The sequence below is a fragment of the Taudactylus pleione genome, unplaced genomic scaffold, assembly GCF_031769625.1.
Source record: "Taudactylus pleione unplaced genomic scaffold, aTauple2 ptg000755l, whole genome shotgun sequence".
NCBI lineage: Eukaryota > Metazoa > Chordata > Amphibia > Anura > Myobatrachidae > Taudactylus > Taudactylus pleione.
In genome coordinates, this window is record NW_028285157.1 from 2,129,118 (window position 1) to 2,144,895 (window position 15,778).

The 15,778-nt window shown below is 47.5% G+C and overlaps 1 protein-coding gene across 2 annotated transcripts in view; it reads left to right on the plus strand.

Moving 5' to 3' along the window:
• Window positions 1-15,778, plus strand: part of AHCYL1 (adenosylhomocysteinase like 1) — a 139,852-nt gene that overhangs the window by 10,536 nt on the left and 113,538 nt on the right. The window contains exon 2 of one of the 2 annotated variants that reach the window (XM_088457307.1): window positions 14,649-14,760. In XM_088457307.1, the coding sequence (XP_088313433.1) occupies window positions 14,649-14,760 (112 nt within the window). The remainder of the gene's footprint in view (window positions 1-14,648; window positions 14,761-15,778) is intronic. The other variant, XM_088457308.1, reaches the window with a different exon arrangement.

Here is a 15,778-nt window from a genome sequence, read left to right on the forward strand (position 1 = left end):
TTTCGTCACTCTTGGGGGCGTGCCTGGCACTTACGGACACGCCGGGCAGCCCCCAAGCCCTGCAGACAGGGAGAATAGATGCCGGGCGCATGCACATTTCTTCACCCACGGGACACTGCGACCCACTGGTGAAGACGGTTCCCGCAGGCTGTTAGGGCAGGGCGCTTTTTTCCCTCCAGAAAGAGGGCAGGGCGCCACGCCCCGCTAAAACAGCCTAGCTGGAACCCTGTATATATATATTTTTTTTTTATGGAATATGCATTTATTGTTTATCTTACTGCATATCTTAGGGAAAACAAAGCATACTTGTTTTACTATAGTAGTGAGTGGTCTGTCTGACTACTGAAGGATAGATATGCTAATGATTGGAATGCCATACACAGTCTAAAATAAGGGCACCCCCCTTACGTAAAGGCCCCCATACATCAGTAATTGATTGCAGCAATTCTGCTATTTGCAATCGATTGTGTATAAAAATCTTTCCCTTTTTCAATCGATTGTGGAAATTCTGCAATCGTTTGAAAAAGGGAAAGATTTTTATACACAATCGATTGCAAATTGCAGAATTCCTGCAATCAATTGCTGATGTATGGGGGCATTTACACACATCCGTAATACTTAGCAAGACTGCGAAACCATCGATAACATCGAGTAACCTCGGAGCCTCACGCACACTTACACAAGGTCTGACCTTGCTCAGAAATTGCTAACCTCATCACACGCAGTGGAAGCCCAAGCTGTGTATGGCATCGCAATGGGTAATTTATGCACTCCACTGTAACAGCGTTCAAACACACTGACATGCCTGCATTTCGCCGACCCCTCATCCCCCGTCACCTCCCCCAAATGGTACTTCCTGTCAATCACTCTGCGATGGGTCTGCGTAGTCACTGAGATCGCAGTCCCGATCGCAGTGGTGTGTACGCGCACTGCGATGCATGCACAGAACACAACAATTGGCCGATTTCATGTGTAATAGCGATCCTTGCTGAATCAGGCCCTCTGTTCTCCTATTTCATTTACAGTATTCTTTTCCTTCTTGACACCCTTGCTTTAATTTATCTTTATTTCCTTTCTTTATTTCTGTGTCTGACAGCTAAGTAGACACACATTTAAATACCCTTCCTGAAAGAAGAACACTTCAGTAAATCATTGGTTGTGTGTAAGTAGTACTCTGGCACAGCTATGCAGATAGCAGAAACCTTTTACAGACGGCCCTGCCCCCATGTTTGGATTTTAAGGACTTGTTCTATAATCTGCAAGACGCTCTGCTGCTCCCCCCTTTGTTCAAATCTCTGACTGATGCTGGTTTAACTGCTGAACCTACTTAAGCTGCTTTGAATATATTTAATATTTTTAGAATTTGTAAAGCATTGCTGAGACCCATGCAGCGGGTAGGGATTACGGTTACACTGTCATAATCCACAACTCCCCCTTGTGTGCCAGTGTGTTGATTCCTGTACTGCAGTGCTGATGCATGACCACGTGGACCTGATACTGACTTTTAATTTTTTTAAGTCAGAGCGTCATTCTTAGCATGCTTTAAAAAGACAGTACTTCTTGTGTTCTTAACACGTCTCATTACAGCATACTGAATAAGTCCTCAGTGTACTGAAGCACCTGGTATTGTGCCCATAAACACAAAGACAAGTTTTTTTTATTTTACTGCACAAAATATTTAAATATGAACAATTAGCTCCTCCTCCTCCTCCTCCTCCTCCTCCTCCTCCCCATAGGGCTTGGAGCTTCTACATGCATCTGATCAGTGGAAACCGGCATCGTATGACACTGGGGGAGTAGGAGGTGTTAGTGAGAGGAACAATCCAAACCCGCAGTCATGGAGGTTCTATTTGGTCCTCTTACACATCCCCTACTGCAGCCATTTCAAAGCGGTGAAAGAAAATAGTGGACATAGGGCCTGAATCAGAGTCGTACGCTAATGCAAACGCATTTGTGAATTTTGCTGCTTAACAATTGCTAAAATATGCTAATGCATCAGCCAACAGATTTTGTATTGAGTCACCCACCGGAGCCCTCGCAGCTGCCCGCAACCGTAGCATTGGACGCAGATCTTCAAAACATCGACTCCTCCAGTGAGTCTATGGTCACTCAGAATGGACGTGGTAATTGAGACGCTGGAGCTTTGTTTTCTGCATGCGCAATTGCAGACACTGGCTAGTACACGCCCAGGAATCAGTCACAACATGCCCGTGTTTTGGTCGGAACGCCCGTTAACCACCCACATGAGGCCTTTTTCTGTCAATCAATTGCGTGTGAACTCTCACAGCGCGCTCGATCGCAATTCATTTGCAGTGCATCCGCGGCTGTGATGCATGTGCAGGCCTCTTATAATCGCTAAACTGCGTGAACTTCGGTATAGCATTCAACTTTGAATCAGGCCCATAGCTCATTAGCAGAGGTTTTTCTGAGTTAGTGGAGAGCCAAAAACAGATTTATCTTTACATGACTTCAGAGATGTTGGCAATTAACGTTTCCTCCTGTACTTTCAATGGAATGCATTGTGGCTCATACTACAGTAAAGCACATTTTTAGGCATATTTCTACTAATGCAATAAAAACATTTACTTCTAATATAGTGACATAAATGAAAGCAGCTCAGATGTCTCATCAAGCAAAGCAAGTATTTGTCATTAATATATACAAACAACTGAATATGTCCACAATGCTCTGTTACATTAATGGGAGGGTGGTGCTTCTTTCTAAACAAAGTGATTGGTGCAGACTTTTGTTTTTCAGAAATGCAGTGGGGGTTGACTGATTTATACACTGGACAAGATCATCACTGTCACAGCAACGTAAGCTGGGTACACACTTAACGACGTGTGTACCCAGCGAGGTGACCCCCCTACCGATGGGCCGACATATCGGGCAGTCCGTAAACACTTGGCGATCCGGTGCATGACCGCCTGATATGGCGCCCCCCGCCTCATAGTGCTGTATGGGATCGTCAGCCACATTGCCTTATTTTACTTCATGTACAAAAGATCAGGTGATGCAGCTTACGACCCCATGGGAGCGTGCACTGCACGATGTAGTGCATACATACTGCACGATATTAACGGTTTGTCGTTTCGATGCATCGGAATTGGACAAATCGTTAACAGTATTGTGTAGTGGGCTTAAGTCTCTGCTTTGTTACCTGTATCAGATTTAGACATCATCAGAGCTAGGGATGGACATCTCATAACATGTTTTGATGTCGGGGCCCGGCAACCATTCATTACCAGGCTTTCGATATCCATCCCTAATAAGAACATGCAAGAAAGATGTGAGAGGAGCTATAGCTGTGTGTAATGGATTGCCAGTTTCATGGTGCACCTTATTCGTTGTAAAACTATGGTTCCTAGCATCGTTTATCTGAATGGATCACTTATCTTTGTCAAATATGTATACAATTCCATGGTGGTTCTTGAATTTATTTTGTGTAACGGAGAACTGGGTTTTATAATCTCTAAACATAGTCACTGAAATTAACACATAATAATGGCTCATATATTGACAAATTCTAATGAATGTTGCATATACTGTATGAAGATACTTGAATGAAGTTTAATCACATTGTTGGATTATGTTGGTGTTTGTTGTGTTTTGAATTACATTATACATTTATTTGCAAATGGTTTTTATGAAGGAAACTAATATGGAATTGCTAATGTTTCATTCATTGATTCTGCAAAGTACATTCTTTACAATAATATGATATATCTATGGAACGACTACCCATTTTACTCCTGACACATACCTGTCCTATCTCTGTCCCACTATCGAGACTTACATTGTTGGTGTCAGGACTGAGTTTTTAGTGGAAGCTAGTTTGGAATGTGAAGAAAAGTAGATCGCTTACGTTAATCGTATGGAGTAAGAACTGAGGAGAAGACTTGGCACTGGATAGGAAATGGCAAGGTGTGAATCCTAGGAGATAACTAATATACACTGATGTGCCAAAAGTCATTGGATAGCAGTATGTAAAGGTAATGGTAGGTGGCGTCACCATACATTGATGTCTTGGAAATGCTCAGACCTGCATCAGTTGTAATCTGGCATCTTGTGAGTCAGTTTGAACACCTGCTAGGCTGCTCATGGCAAGACGAACGTGAATTATCGAAGTTCGAACGGGGCATAATAGTGGTTGCCCGACGGAAGAGACATTCCATTTCTGAAGCGGAAATTCAACATTCCTTGATCTACTGTGTCACATGTGGGAATGCCTCATGGAAGCCATTACCACCCACCGCAGTCAGTGCAGTGGCCGTCCACGGGTGCTTAATGATCGTGACCAGCGGCATCTGGCCAAATTTGTCCGTGGTAACAGACAATTGACACTGGCTCAAATCAAATCCACATTCAATGCAGAAGGTACCAGATGCATATTCAGCAGGTCAGTGCAGCGTTCTATAGCTTCCATGGAATATTGGAGTATAAGACCCACCAGAGTGCCCCTGTTAACACGATACCGGACACAGCACTTTGTGTGGGCGTTGTTAATTCGAACCCGGATGACTGGCAAAATGAATGGTCACGGTTCGAGTTGTTTTAGGCTGATGGTACTGTTTGGGTGTGGTGCGGACTCCATGAGGCCCAGTTGTCAACAAGGCACAGTGCAGGCTGGTGGTGGTTCCATACACACTTCTGAGCAAGCCGCTGATTGCACATAAAGGCGGAGAAACGCGTAAAGAACTGTGCCTTTTTTAAACCAGCTGGTATACACCATTCTTTTATCTCCCGGAAGAATTGTAAATACAAAGTTTTTTAAAGTGTACTGAAGCGGAAAAAAGTGAGTTTCATTGCACAATCACTTCACTAAGCTAAATAGAGGTTTCTGAATGAGTATGGAGAATGAATAAGCACTTCCATTTATATGCATGTATGCGATCTTGAACTATTGCTACTACTAACAAACCTCCGCAATAACCCTACAAAAGCCTTCTTACTATCTCAGCAAACTAACCATCGCTTTTTGCTTAAAGCATGAACACTTACTTGGCTTATTCCTAATTTCAAGCTGTTGACATACTAACTATATAACAGCATTCTGCCACTTATGAGACTACAGCTGTAAACTGATTTTTTTTTTTCTCCCAATTGAAGGTTCTATAAGGGATATATGTGAATTATTATCCTCTAACAATCCCTTAAGGTTCGATATATATTGAATGGAGTTTTTACCAGACGTTATTTATTAATAATGTTATGCTAATTTTTTTAATTGAATATATTGCCATTTATTTGGTTTTATATTTATGTCTATTTTTATTGTAATTGTCTTTTCTACTTGTGCTGTCTGCACCTTTTGTATATTTGGTTTCATAAGGGTGTGTGGTGTGTTCTCGTGGCATTGGTTGGGTCCACCTGAACACGTTATTGACCGGTAGCCGCTATGTAGCATTGCTTGATGACCATTTGCAGCCCTTCATGTACTTTATGTACCCCGACAACAATTAAATATTCCAGCAGGATAATGAACCTTGTCATGTGTTCCAGGTTGTCCAGAATTGGTAAGAGGAGCATTCTGGAGAGTTCCGACAAATGGTGTGGCCACCACGTTCACCCCACAAGAACTCAATCGAGCATTTATGGGACGCTGTGGAGTGCACCTGCAAATATTAGGGAGCTCTGACAAGCTGTCCAGGTGGCATGGGTCAACATCTCTTGAGAGGTCTCCCATCCTTGTGGAATTGATGCCACGTTAAGATGCTGTACTTTGCTGGGCTAGAGGGGGCCCTACACGATACTAGGCATTTATCCCATGACTTTTGGCACTTCACTAACTGGGCTGGGACCAGTATAGCATATGGTAACTAGGCTGGGACTGCCAATGCAACTGGTGACAGATGAGTTGTAGCTGAGAAGGAAGAGTTGTATTTGGAGAACTGCAAGTTTGCTTGTGAGCACTTGCTGAGAGGGCTAGGTTGTATTTAGTAGTTAAGCAGTGTGGACTGCAGGTGGTGTTGATGAGCACTTGATAAGCTGTAGCAGAGAAGCACTTATTAAGGTTTTCTATAGATAGCAGGTTGCCAGGGGCGTAGAGAAGCTGGCCAGGCCTGGGTGAAAGGAGGGGGAGTGTCCTATTTGTGGGAGGCTTGGCCATGCCCCCTTTATGATTTGTTTAAAAAAAAAAAAAGACTTTTGCAGCGGTGCTGCGCACTGGGGAGGGGGGCGCTGTGAACCCCCCCCAGCCCGGCGCAAAGCCGCGCAGGGTGGCGCGATCAGCGTGATCGCTCCGCCCCACAGGCATAGGAGACTGCTGTCAGCAGCCGCAAGCAGGGAGGAGGAGTGGCGCCGGACCCGGGCCCCCCGCCGGGCCCCTTCAGCAGCCCAGGCCTGGGTAATTAGAACCCGCTCCCCACCTCTCGGCACCTCTGCAGGTTGCAGGCTGGATGTAGCAATGTGAGAATTGCTCTGGTATGCAGATTGGTACTGCAGGTGTTTTGCAGAATGGAGTTGTGGATGCTTGTAGCGTGGTTTGAGCTGCAGTGTTATGCAGAAACTACACAAATTTTCAGATACATGAGCCAGGAGTGGCTAGAAAACAAGCTCCTGAGACAAGAACTCCAAGAAGACTAGTTGAACTGGCAAAGCATAGGGGCCTGGGTATGGTTTATGTAGGACACTTTGTACCAGGAGTGGACACTGGGGTCATGTGAGAAGAAAGTATCTGTAAATGGCTGCAATGGTGTCAGCTAATCTGAGGCAAGATGGTGGTTCCCATGCGGCTCTGTCTTGAAGCAACAGGGAATCCTGAGATGACTGGCCAGCAGAGATATGCCAGCCAGTGAATCGACAACACCAGGTGAGGAAAGAGGGTCTAAAATCCCATAGCGTGACAGTTGGGAAGTATGCATTATTATTATTATTGTGTCACTACTGAAAATATCTAATTTCATATCTTAATCTCTATGTTTTAGTATTCAATTGGGGGCGGATATTTAATTGAAAGCAAGGGGATGTTGCTCCCAGGATGAATGTCCGGAGCTATTCAATTGCCCACGCTGTAATTCTGCGACCAGCGGGTTTCTGCTTGTACCCTCCTGAAGATTTAAAATTTTTGCATTTAATGGACCTAAATAAGGGTCAGTATTTTAGAAGAAATAGGTGCACAGTAGTAGAACAGTAGGACATACATGATCATCTAGTCCTCACCATATCCTTAAAATTTGATCAATCTAATTTTATGTGACAAATAATCCATAAATTATGTTACATTAATACTTTATTATTCAGACAGCATAAAATTAGCCAACATGAAGTAAGTACATCCTTACTGAGTAGTGTTGTTACTCAGGTGTGTGTTAACACTTACAGTAGCAAAGATAAAAGACACCTGTAATGAGATCAAAGGGGGCAATTAAGTTGTTTTAGCTGCAGCTTTTTCTTTTGGACGCTCGACGGGTGTGATGGCATACCATATCTGTATTGCGCAAGGAACACGTCCTGTAAGGCGTCAGCCTTAATGATCGTAATTTCATTGCTTTTTGGAGTTTGAGTGGTAGAAAATCAAAGGGTTTTGTGAATTTTCAGATCATGTCTAAGTAGCGTTAATCGGACATATGAAACCGTAAGTTTTTTTGTCTATGGAATTTCATAGCTTTTTTAAAATGTATTAACTATCAGGGTTTGGATGAGCAAACCGGGCTACCTGCAGGGGAGAAGGGCAACAAAATGGTACTCTAATGCAGGTGGAAGAGGGGACAGCACACAGGAGGTTGGTTTGGGAGGTGCAGAGTGCGAGATGGCTGTAGGCGTGTGGGGTAGCGGCAGCAGCAGTGGTGCAGTGCAAAGGGGGCATCAGTGGGCGACAGAGGGTGGAAGAGGGGACCGCACACAGGAGGTTGGTTTGCATACCTCTCAAGAGGGACAGTCCCATTTTTTCTGGGACTGTCCCGCCTGCAGGCCGCAGTGTCCTGCGGTGGAGGGGAAGTTGGGGGGAGCACAAACCGCTGCTCTGTGTGCAGGAGGAGAACATACCGTGCGCATCTGTTCTCTTGTGTAGGGAGAGCCTGGGGGCTGCCCAGCGTCTCGGAGAGTGCTGGGCATGCCCCCAAAGTGACGAAAACGGGGGAAGCCGCAAGGATCCGCCTTTTTTTACAGAAAGCCACGCCTACTTTTTCATCTTTAAATGTTGGGAGGTATGGGTTTGGGAGGTGCAGAGTGCGAGATGGCTGTAGGCGTGTGGGGTAGCGGCAGCAGTAGTGGTGCAGAGCAGTGGCAGCGGTGCAGTGCAAAAGGGGCATCAGTCGGCGACAGGGGGCTCACTGGTAGTGAGTATACACCTGAGAAAATAAAATCAATAAGTCACAGATTGACGAATGCAGCAGTGAGATCTACGCATTTGTTAAAAATTGAATATGTACACAAAAAAAAATAAAAAAAAGCGTAGCCACCCCCCTCAGAAAACAACCAGCCCCGGGCTTTGGAGCCCCAGTACTGGTTGTGCTAAATACAGGGGACAAATGACGTAGGGGTCCCCCATATTTGGTGCAACCAGCACAGGGCTCTGAGCCGGTCCTGGTTCTGGAAATACAGGGGGGAAAAATGCATAGGGCTCCCCCTGTATTTCCCAAACCAGCACCGGATTCCGTCTAGCAGGGGGGTGATGCCACAGCCAGGGGAGCCCTTTCACCTGGCCCCCCAGCAGCAGCATCACCCCTGACCGCTGGTCAGCCCAGGCCGGGGATCCCTGGGGAGTTGGGGACCCCCCAATTAAGGGGTCCCCCTCCTCAGGGCACCCCAGGCTGATAGCCCAGGGCTATCGCCAGCACCCCTGGGCGGTGGGTGCCGGGTTGATTATGTATAGTGTGGTGCATAAGAAAATATATATATTGTCTTTTGCAATAGTACTACAGGTCCCAGCAGGCATCCCCCGCATGCTGGTACTTGAAGAACCACAAGTACCAGCAGGCGGGGTATTAAGGGACTGCTGGCACCTACAGTACCCCTGCAAAAGAAATATTCAAATAAAACACGCAGACACAGTCTTCTAATCTTTTATTTACTGGGACCTTCACCTGGAGCGCGGCAGCCAGTAAACTCTTTTGCGCGGCCATCGCGCATCCGGGGCTTCCTGTCGTCTTCATTCTTCAGCTGGTCTCTCCAGCTCCCTGGCCGACGACTGAATGGACAGGGCTCGTGCTGCTGGCTGTATTTAAGCCAGCCGAGGGGGCGGGGCGATGACATCGTGAGCAATGATTGGCTCGTGGCGGCCATCTTTGAATTTCAAAATTGGCGCTGAGGCGCGATTTTTGAAAAGGGCATGCTCGGTTCTCACCATTGAATTCAATGGTGAGAACCGCTCATTGGCTGAGAGGCGGCCTCTCTCAGCCAATGAGCGCTCCACATCGGGATTTCTGTACTGAAATCCCAGGCAGAGCTGTCAATCGGGCAGCTCCGGTTATCTCCGTTTTTTTTTTTTTTTTGCCAAGACCCTGGATTGTGTGCAGAGGACCTGATCCACGCATAAGAGGAGGTGAGTATGGAATTTTTTTTCACAGGTAATCCATTGGATTGTCTACAGGAGAAGAGGACAGATTGGCTTCAGGGATACATAGGTGAGTATGTGAGATAGTGTGTATGCATGTATATTTTAATATAATTATACTTTTCTACGGTGTGTGTGTGTGTGTGTGTGTGTTTTTTTTTTTCAATATTGCTTTTGCTGTGAAACTAAAGGTACCAGCAAGCCCGTAATGCAGGGGAGGTTTGAGGGGAACTGTAGTTCCACAGCAAAAGCCAATATTTATATTTTCAAATGCACCACACTTTACCGGGGAGCTGGAGAGACCAGCTGAACAATGAAGATGACGGGAAGCCCTGGATGTGTGGCGGCCGCGCAAAAGAGCTTGCTGGTCGCCGCGCTCCTGGTGAAGGTCCCTGTAAATAAAAGATTAGAAGACTGTGTCTGCGTGTTTTATTTGAATATTTCTTTTGCAGGGATACTGTAGGTGCCAGCAGGCCCTTAATACCCTGCCTGCTGGTACTTGTGGTTCTCCAAGTACCAGCATGCAGGGGATACTTACTGGGACCAGTAGTACTATTGCAAAAGACAATATTTCTATTTTCTTATGCACCACACTATACATAATCAACCCGGCACCCACCGCCCAGGGGTGCCAGGGATAGGCCCGGGCTATCAGCCTGGGTCTGGGGTGCCCTGAGGAGGGGAACCCGTTTATTGGGGGGGTCCCCAACTCCCCAGGGATCCCCGACCTGGGCTGACTCGCGGTCAGGGGTGATGCTGCGGCTGGGGGACCCGGTAAAAGGGCTCCCCTGGCTGTGGCATCACCCCCCCCGCCAGACGGAGTCCGGTGCTTGTTCTGGGAAATACAGGGGGATCCCTATGCATTTTTCCCCCCTGTATTTCCAGAACCAGGAACGGCTCAGAGCCCTGTACTGGTTGCGCTAAATACGGGGGACCCCTACGTCATTTGTCCCCCCTATTTTGGCAACCAGGACAGGTTCTCAAAAGGCTGGTGCTGGTTGTGCTTAATACAGGGGACCCCTACGTCGTTTGTCCCCTGAATTTAGCACAACCAATACTGGGGCTCCAAAGCCCGGGGCTGGTTGTTTTCTGGGGGGTGGGGCCACGCTATTTTTTTTTTTTTTTTTAAACACAGGCAGCCAGTCATGGTTGTGCTTAAATGCAGGGAATAAATGACATAGGGTTTCCCCATATTTAGGCACAACCAGCACCGGGCTAGTCAGAACCAGACCTGGTTGCCAAAATACGGGGGACAAATGATGTAGGGGTCCCCCGTAAGTTATGCAACCAGCACTGGGCTCTGATCTGGTTCTGGAAATACAGTGGGAAAAATGAGTAGGGTCCCCCCCCGTATTCTCCAGGACCAGCACCGGACTATTTCTAACGTGGGGCTGATGCCACAGCCAGGGGAGCCCTTTCACCGGGCCCGCCAGCCGCAGCATCAACCCTGACCGCTAGTCAGTCCAGGCCGGGGATCCCTGAGGAGCTGGGGACCCCCCCAATAAAGGGGTCCCCCTCCTCAGGGCACCCCAGGCCCAGACTGATAGCCCGGGGCTATCCCCAGCACCCCTGGGCGGTGGATGCTGGGTTGATTGTGTTGTGTGGTGCATTTTAAAGAATATTTTCTTTTGCAGGTGAACTATAGGTCCCAGCACGCCTCCCTGCATGCTGGTGTTTGGAAAACCACAAGTATCAGCAGGCTGGGCATTAGGCACAAAGCCACCTGTAGTCCTCCTGTAAAAAAAAAAATATTAAAATAACACAACACACTTTAATATTGTAATATTTTATTTTACAGGTCTTCACCTGGGGGACGGCGGCCTTTAAGCTCTTTTGCATGGCCGCCGCCACCACAGGACTTGGGCATCTTCATCTGGCGGGCGCCAACCCGCCAGGGCTTCGGCATATTCGCCTGGTGGGCACCAACCACGCCAGGGCTTTGACGACTTCACCTATTGGACAGCAGCCTGTGATAGCTCTTTTTCATGGCTGCCGACCACTAGGACTTCCGCCGTCTTCTCCTGGTGGGTGCCATTCCGCCAGGGCTTCAGTGTCTTCGCCTAGTGGGCGGCAGCCTGTAATAGCTCTTTTTCGCGGCTGCCTCCCACTAGGACCTCTGGTGTCTTCGCCTGGCGGGTGCCAACCTGCCAGGGCTTTGGCGTCTACACCTGGCGGGCACCAACCCGCCACGGCTTCGACGTCTTTACCTAATGGGCGACAGCATGTTTCAGCTCTTTTTCATGGCTGCACCCACTAGGACTTATGGCGTCTTCGCCTAGCGGGCACCAACCCGCCAGGGCTTCGATGTCTTCACCTAGTGGGCGGCAGCCTGTTGATAGCTCTTTTTCGTGGCCGTCTCCCACTAGGACTTACGATGTCTTCGCCCGGCGGGCGCCTAACCCACCGGGGCTAAGATGTTTTCGGCTGGCGGGCGCCAACCCGCCAGCGGTTCGGCGTCTTCGCCTGGTGGGTGCCCGCCAGGACTTCGGTGTCTTGGCCCGGCGGGAGCCAACCTGCCAGGGCTTCAGCCTCTTCACCTAGTGGGCAGCAGCCTGTGTCAGCTCTTTTGCAAGGCCGCCGCCCACTAGGACTTTCGGTGTCTTCGCCCGGTGGGCGCCAACCCACCAGGGCTTCGGCGTCTTCACTGCCAGGGCTTTTGGCGTCTTCACCTGGGGGATGGCTGCCACCTCCTCAGGGCTTCTATGGTCCTTTGCAGGTGCCGCCGCCTCCAATGACGTCACGAGTCGTGATTGGCTCGCGGTGGCCATCTTTGAAAATCAATCACGGCTTGCGACGTCATCAACGGTGGCAGCTGCGGGACCGGCGCCTGGTTGGGTGTCGGCAGCGGGCCTGGATCTAGTTCCTGCCAGCCATTCTGCCGAATACGACAGCGGCGCCCATTTTAAAATTAAAAGATGGCCACCGCGAGCCGTGATTGGCTAGCGGCGCTTATCTTTGAATTTCAAAAATAGTGCTGAGGCGCCATTTTTTAAATGGGCGCCGCTGTTGTATTCGGCATAATGGCTGGCGGGGTCTGAATCTTCTCGGGTCCAGGCCTGCCGCCAACGCCCTCACCGCCACCGAACCCTCCGCCACCAACACCCGCATCCCCCGTCGACACCCGCGTCCCCCACGACAAACGCGACCCACCGCTGCATTCGTGTCCCCGCCGCTGCTTTGCCTGCTACCGCTCGCAAACGACTCCCATCTTGCTGCACCCAAGTGAAGCCACTATGACTACACCTGCTGGAAGCTCCTACTGCGGCTGCGCAACAAGTTGAAGAGTCCTATCTTTATAATCGTGCATTCTTGAGGTAATAGTTTAAAAACGGTGACTTTCTAATTTACCTGAACCCCAAAAGCACGTACCCTGGCACAATAGCTAGCTAATAAAACAAACCCCAAGTCTAAATTCGCCCCCTACCCTAGGTTATGCTTTCCCAAAAATCCCCCATAGACTACAACAGAAAAAGGTTCCTAATTGACAATGTCAGAAAAAAGTGACAGTTGGAGGTTTAGATTACTCCCAAATCCTCATTTATGTTTTTGCCCTGAAATGGCATGCAGACAGTTCTACCCGGCCGTGCCAAATTTCAGATCCGTACCTCCTATAGCTTTTGAGGTGTAGCCCCTTGAAAACCCTTCCCCCCCCTTGAGAATTCTCTATGGAGAAATCCGTTTTTTTAGATGCAGCCTTAATATAAGGGCACGACTGTGCCCTTATAATACGTAAGCCTAGACCAGTTTGGAGGTGTCCTGCACTCTGGATTTGAACCCTAGTATGTTAGGGACCTACCCGACAGAGGTTACCCGGATGTGGTGTGTAGGCCCATAACTTTGACCAAGATTATACCACAAACCTCTATTCACTGCAAAAAAGTATTTATTTATATACTATCAGTTATGGTGCATACACACGGTCAGATTGGTCAGATCTGTCAGATGAACGATTTTACGAAAGATTTGAACGATTTTTAACTGCGTTGAAATGAATGGAATCGTTCAAGTCTGACTGCAAACACATCAGATTTCGTTATCTGACCATCGGGAACGCGCATCGTTCAAATCGTTCATCTGACAGATCTGGCAGATATGTCTGATATGTCAGATTTTCCTTCAGATATGAACGATTGAACGATTTTTTAAATCATTGTTCAGATCTGAAGAAAAATCTGACCGTGTGTATGCTCCATTAATTTGGAGTTGAGCACCTATATTTCTTCTTTTTGTGCATATTTTAAACAGTATGTCAGTGCACCAGTATATTGCACTGTGCGCGTGACTATGGGATTTTCTTTCTGTTAAAAAATAACATATTTATGGCAAGATGCTTTGCTGAAGAGTTAGGGCCTGATTCAGACCCGCTCGCGAGCGCTGAGCGCTCGCAAGCTGGTCGATGGTGCCCTAGTGCGCATGCGCACGACGGAGGGAGCTCCGTCGTGCGCATGCGCGAGACCCGCATAGCGGCAGCCAAGCCGTCGCTATGGGTCTCGCACCAAAGGGAGCGTGCTGTCGATGGTGAGTGACAGCATGTGTGAGTCGATGTCGATGGTGAGTGACAGCACGGGGGCGTTGCTGCCCAGACAGAGGCGTTTCCATGGGAACGCCTTCCGTCTGGAGCCGGCCCTACTGACATCACTAGTGATGTCAGTGGGAGTGCTTTTGGCTCTGATAGAGCCAAAAGCACTCCTGGGCTTGCGGCAGCGAGACCCTACCGCAGGGTCTCGTCGCAAGCCCGATGGTCGCGATGGTCTTTACCATCACGTCCATCTTTTTGGCCGCTCGCATAAGCTGTGGGTGGTCACCCACAGCTATGCGAGCGGCCAGGAGGCCGCTCCAATTTTAGGTAGGAGGGCCCTGATTCAGAGCGAGCGCTCTGGTTAGAGCGTCCGGCTCTGAATCAGGCCCTTAGTTCTTTGTAATACTAAAGGCATTGTTTTATTATGGTATAATTACTGGTTAATTATAACTCTGCATCTTAGCTTAGATTGTAATCCAAATTTGTAAAAGTATTTTTCTTTTATTGCGGAGAAAACATTCTGGTAATATTTTTATAAAGAATCTTTGTAAACCATAAGTATGATTGAGATGTGCATATGACTTTCACTCCTGATTACTGCATCTCTCACAGACCCATCTTTCTTTCCTGAAGCAGATCCAGTTTGCAGATGACATGCAGGAGTTCAGCAAGTTTCCCACCAAAACAGGACGCAGGTCTCTGTCACGTTCTATTTCTCAATCATCCACTGACAGCTACAGTTCCGGTGAGTTTTCATGTTGCAAATATTTGCATCATTTCTACAATGCTAGTTTTTAGAAGGAGGGACAAGGATACAGAGGAAATGTATTTAATGTTAAATCTGTTTCTGCCTTATGTTTTGCATGTCATGCACTAAAGCCAGGATTCAGTTTTGGACTTTTTAGAAAATACTGGGTTTTTCTGAATAAATATGATTTAGCTTGCCTAAGACAGAATGATGAAGGCTTCTTTATCCTATTTTATAGTATTCAAATTAGAAGTCTGATTTACTATTAGGGTGTATTCTAGAGCTTCAGAACATCCCTTCATAGATCGTCATAGGCCAGAGGTTCCCAAACTTGGTCCTCAAGGCACCCCTACAGTCCAGGTTTTAGAAATACCTATGTTTGAGCACAGATAGTTAAATCAAATTGAATGAGATACTAATTTAGTCAACTGTGGTCAAACATGTATATCCTTAAATCTAGACTGTTAGGGTGCCTTGAGGAGTTTGGGAACCTGTGCCATAGACAATAGCCTATGGCTGTGATAGCCAAACTTTCTTGAATCACGGCACCCTAAAGCATCTTTTCCAAAGTTAAAGTTCCCAAAAATTGCACATACGGCTATTTCACACACGCCGAATTTTCGCTGCGCCGGCAAAAAAACCTGCCTTTTTTCTGCCATGTATTCATTATAATTAATCTTGAAAACAGATTGGTCCTTTCAGACGGCACGGACACGGCACGGTCGCCATGTTACAGTGGGAATATCCACTGACAAGGACGGCTGCTGTGCCGTCCCTGCAAGTCAGTCAAGTATATGTCACAATGTTTCCTTTCACACACACCGACCAACTTTTCTGAGCTTGTACTGCTGCTGCTGCGCATGCCCAATACACAAAGAAAAAATCACAACATTAAAAAAGGCACAAAGCCATTGAATGTGAAGGGCACTGATTGCCGTCAAAAAATAGTTTGGCTTTGTCTTTTTTTTTCCTGGCCGGTGAAAACCGGCAGGTGTGAAATAGCCCATACAGTACA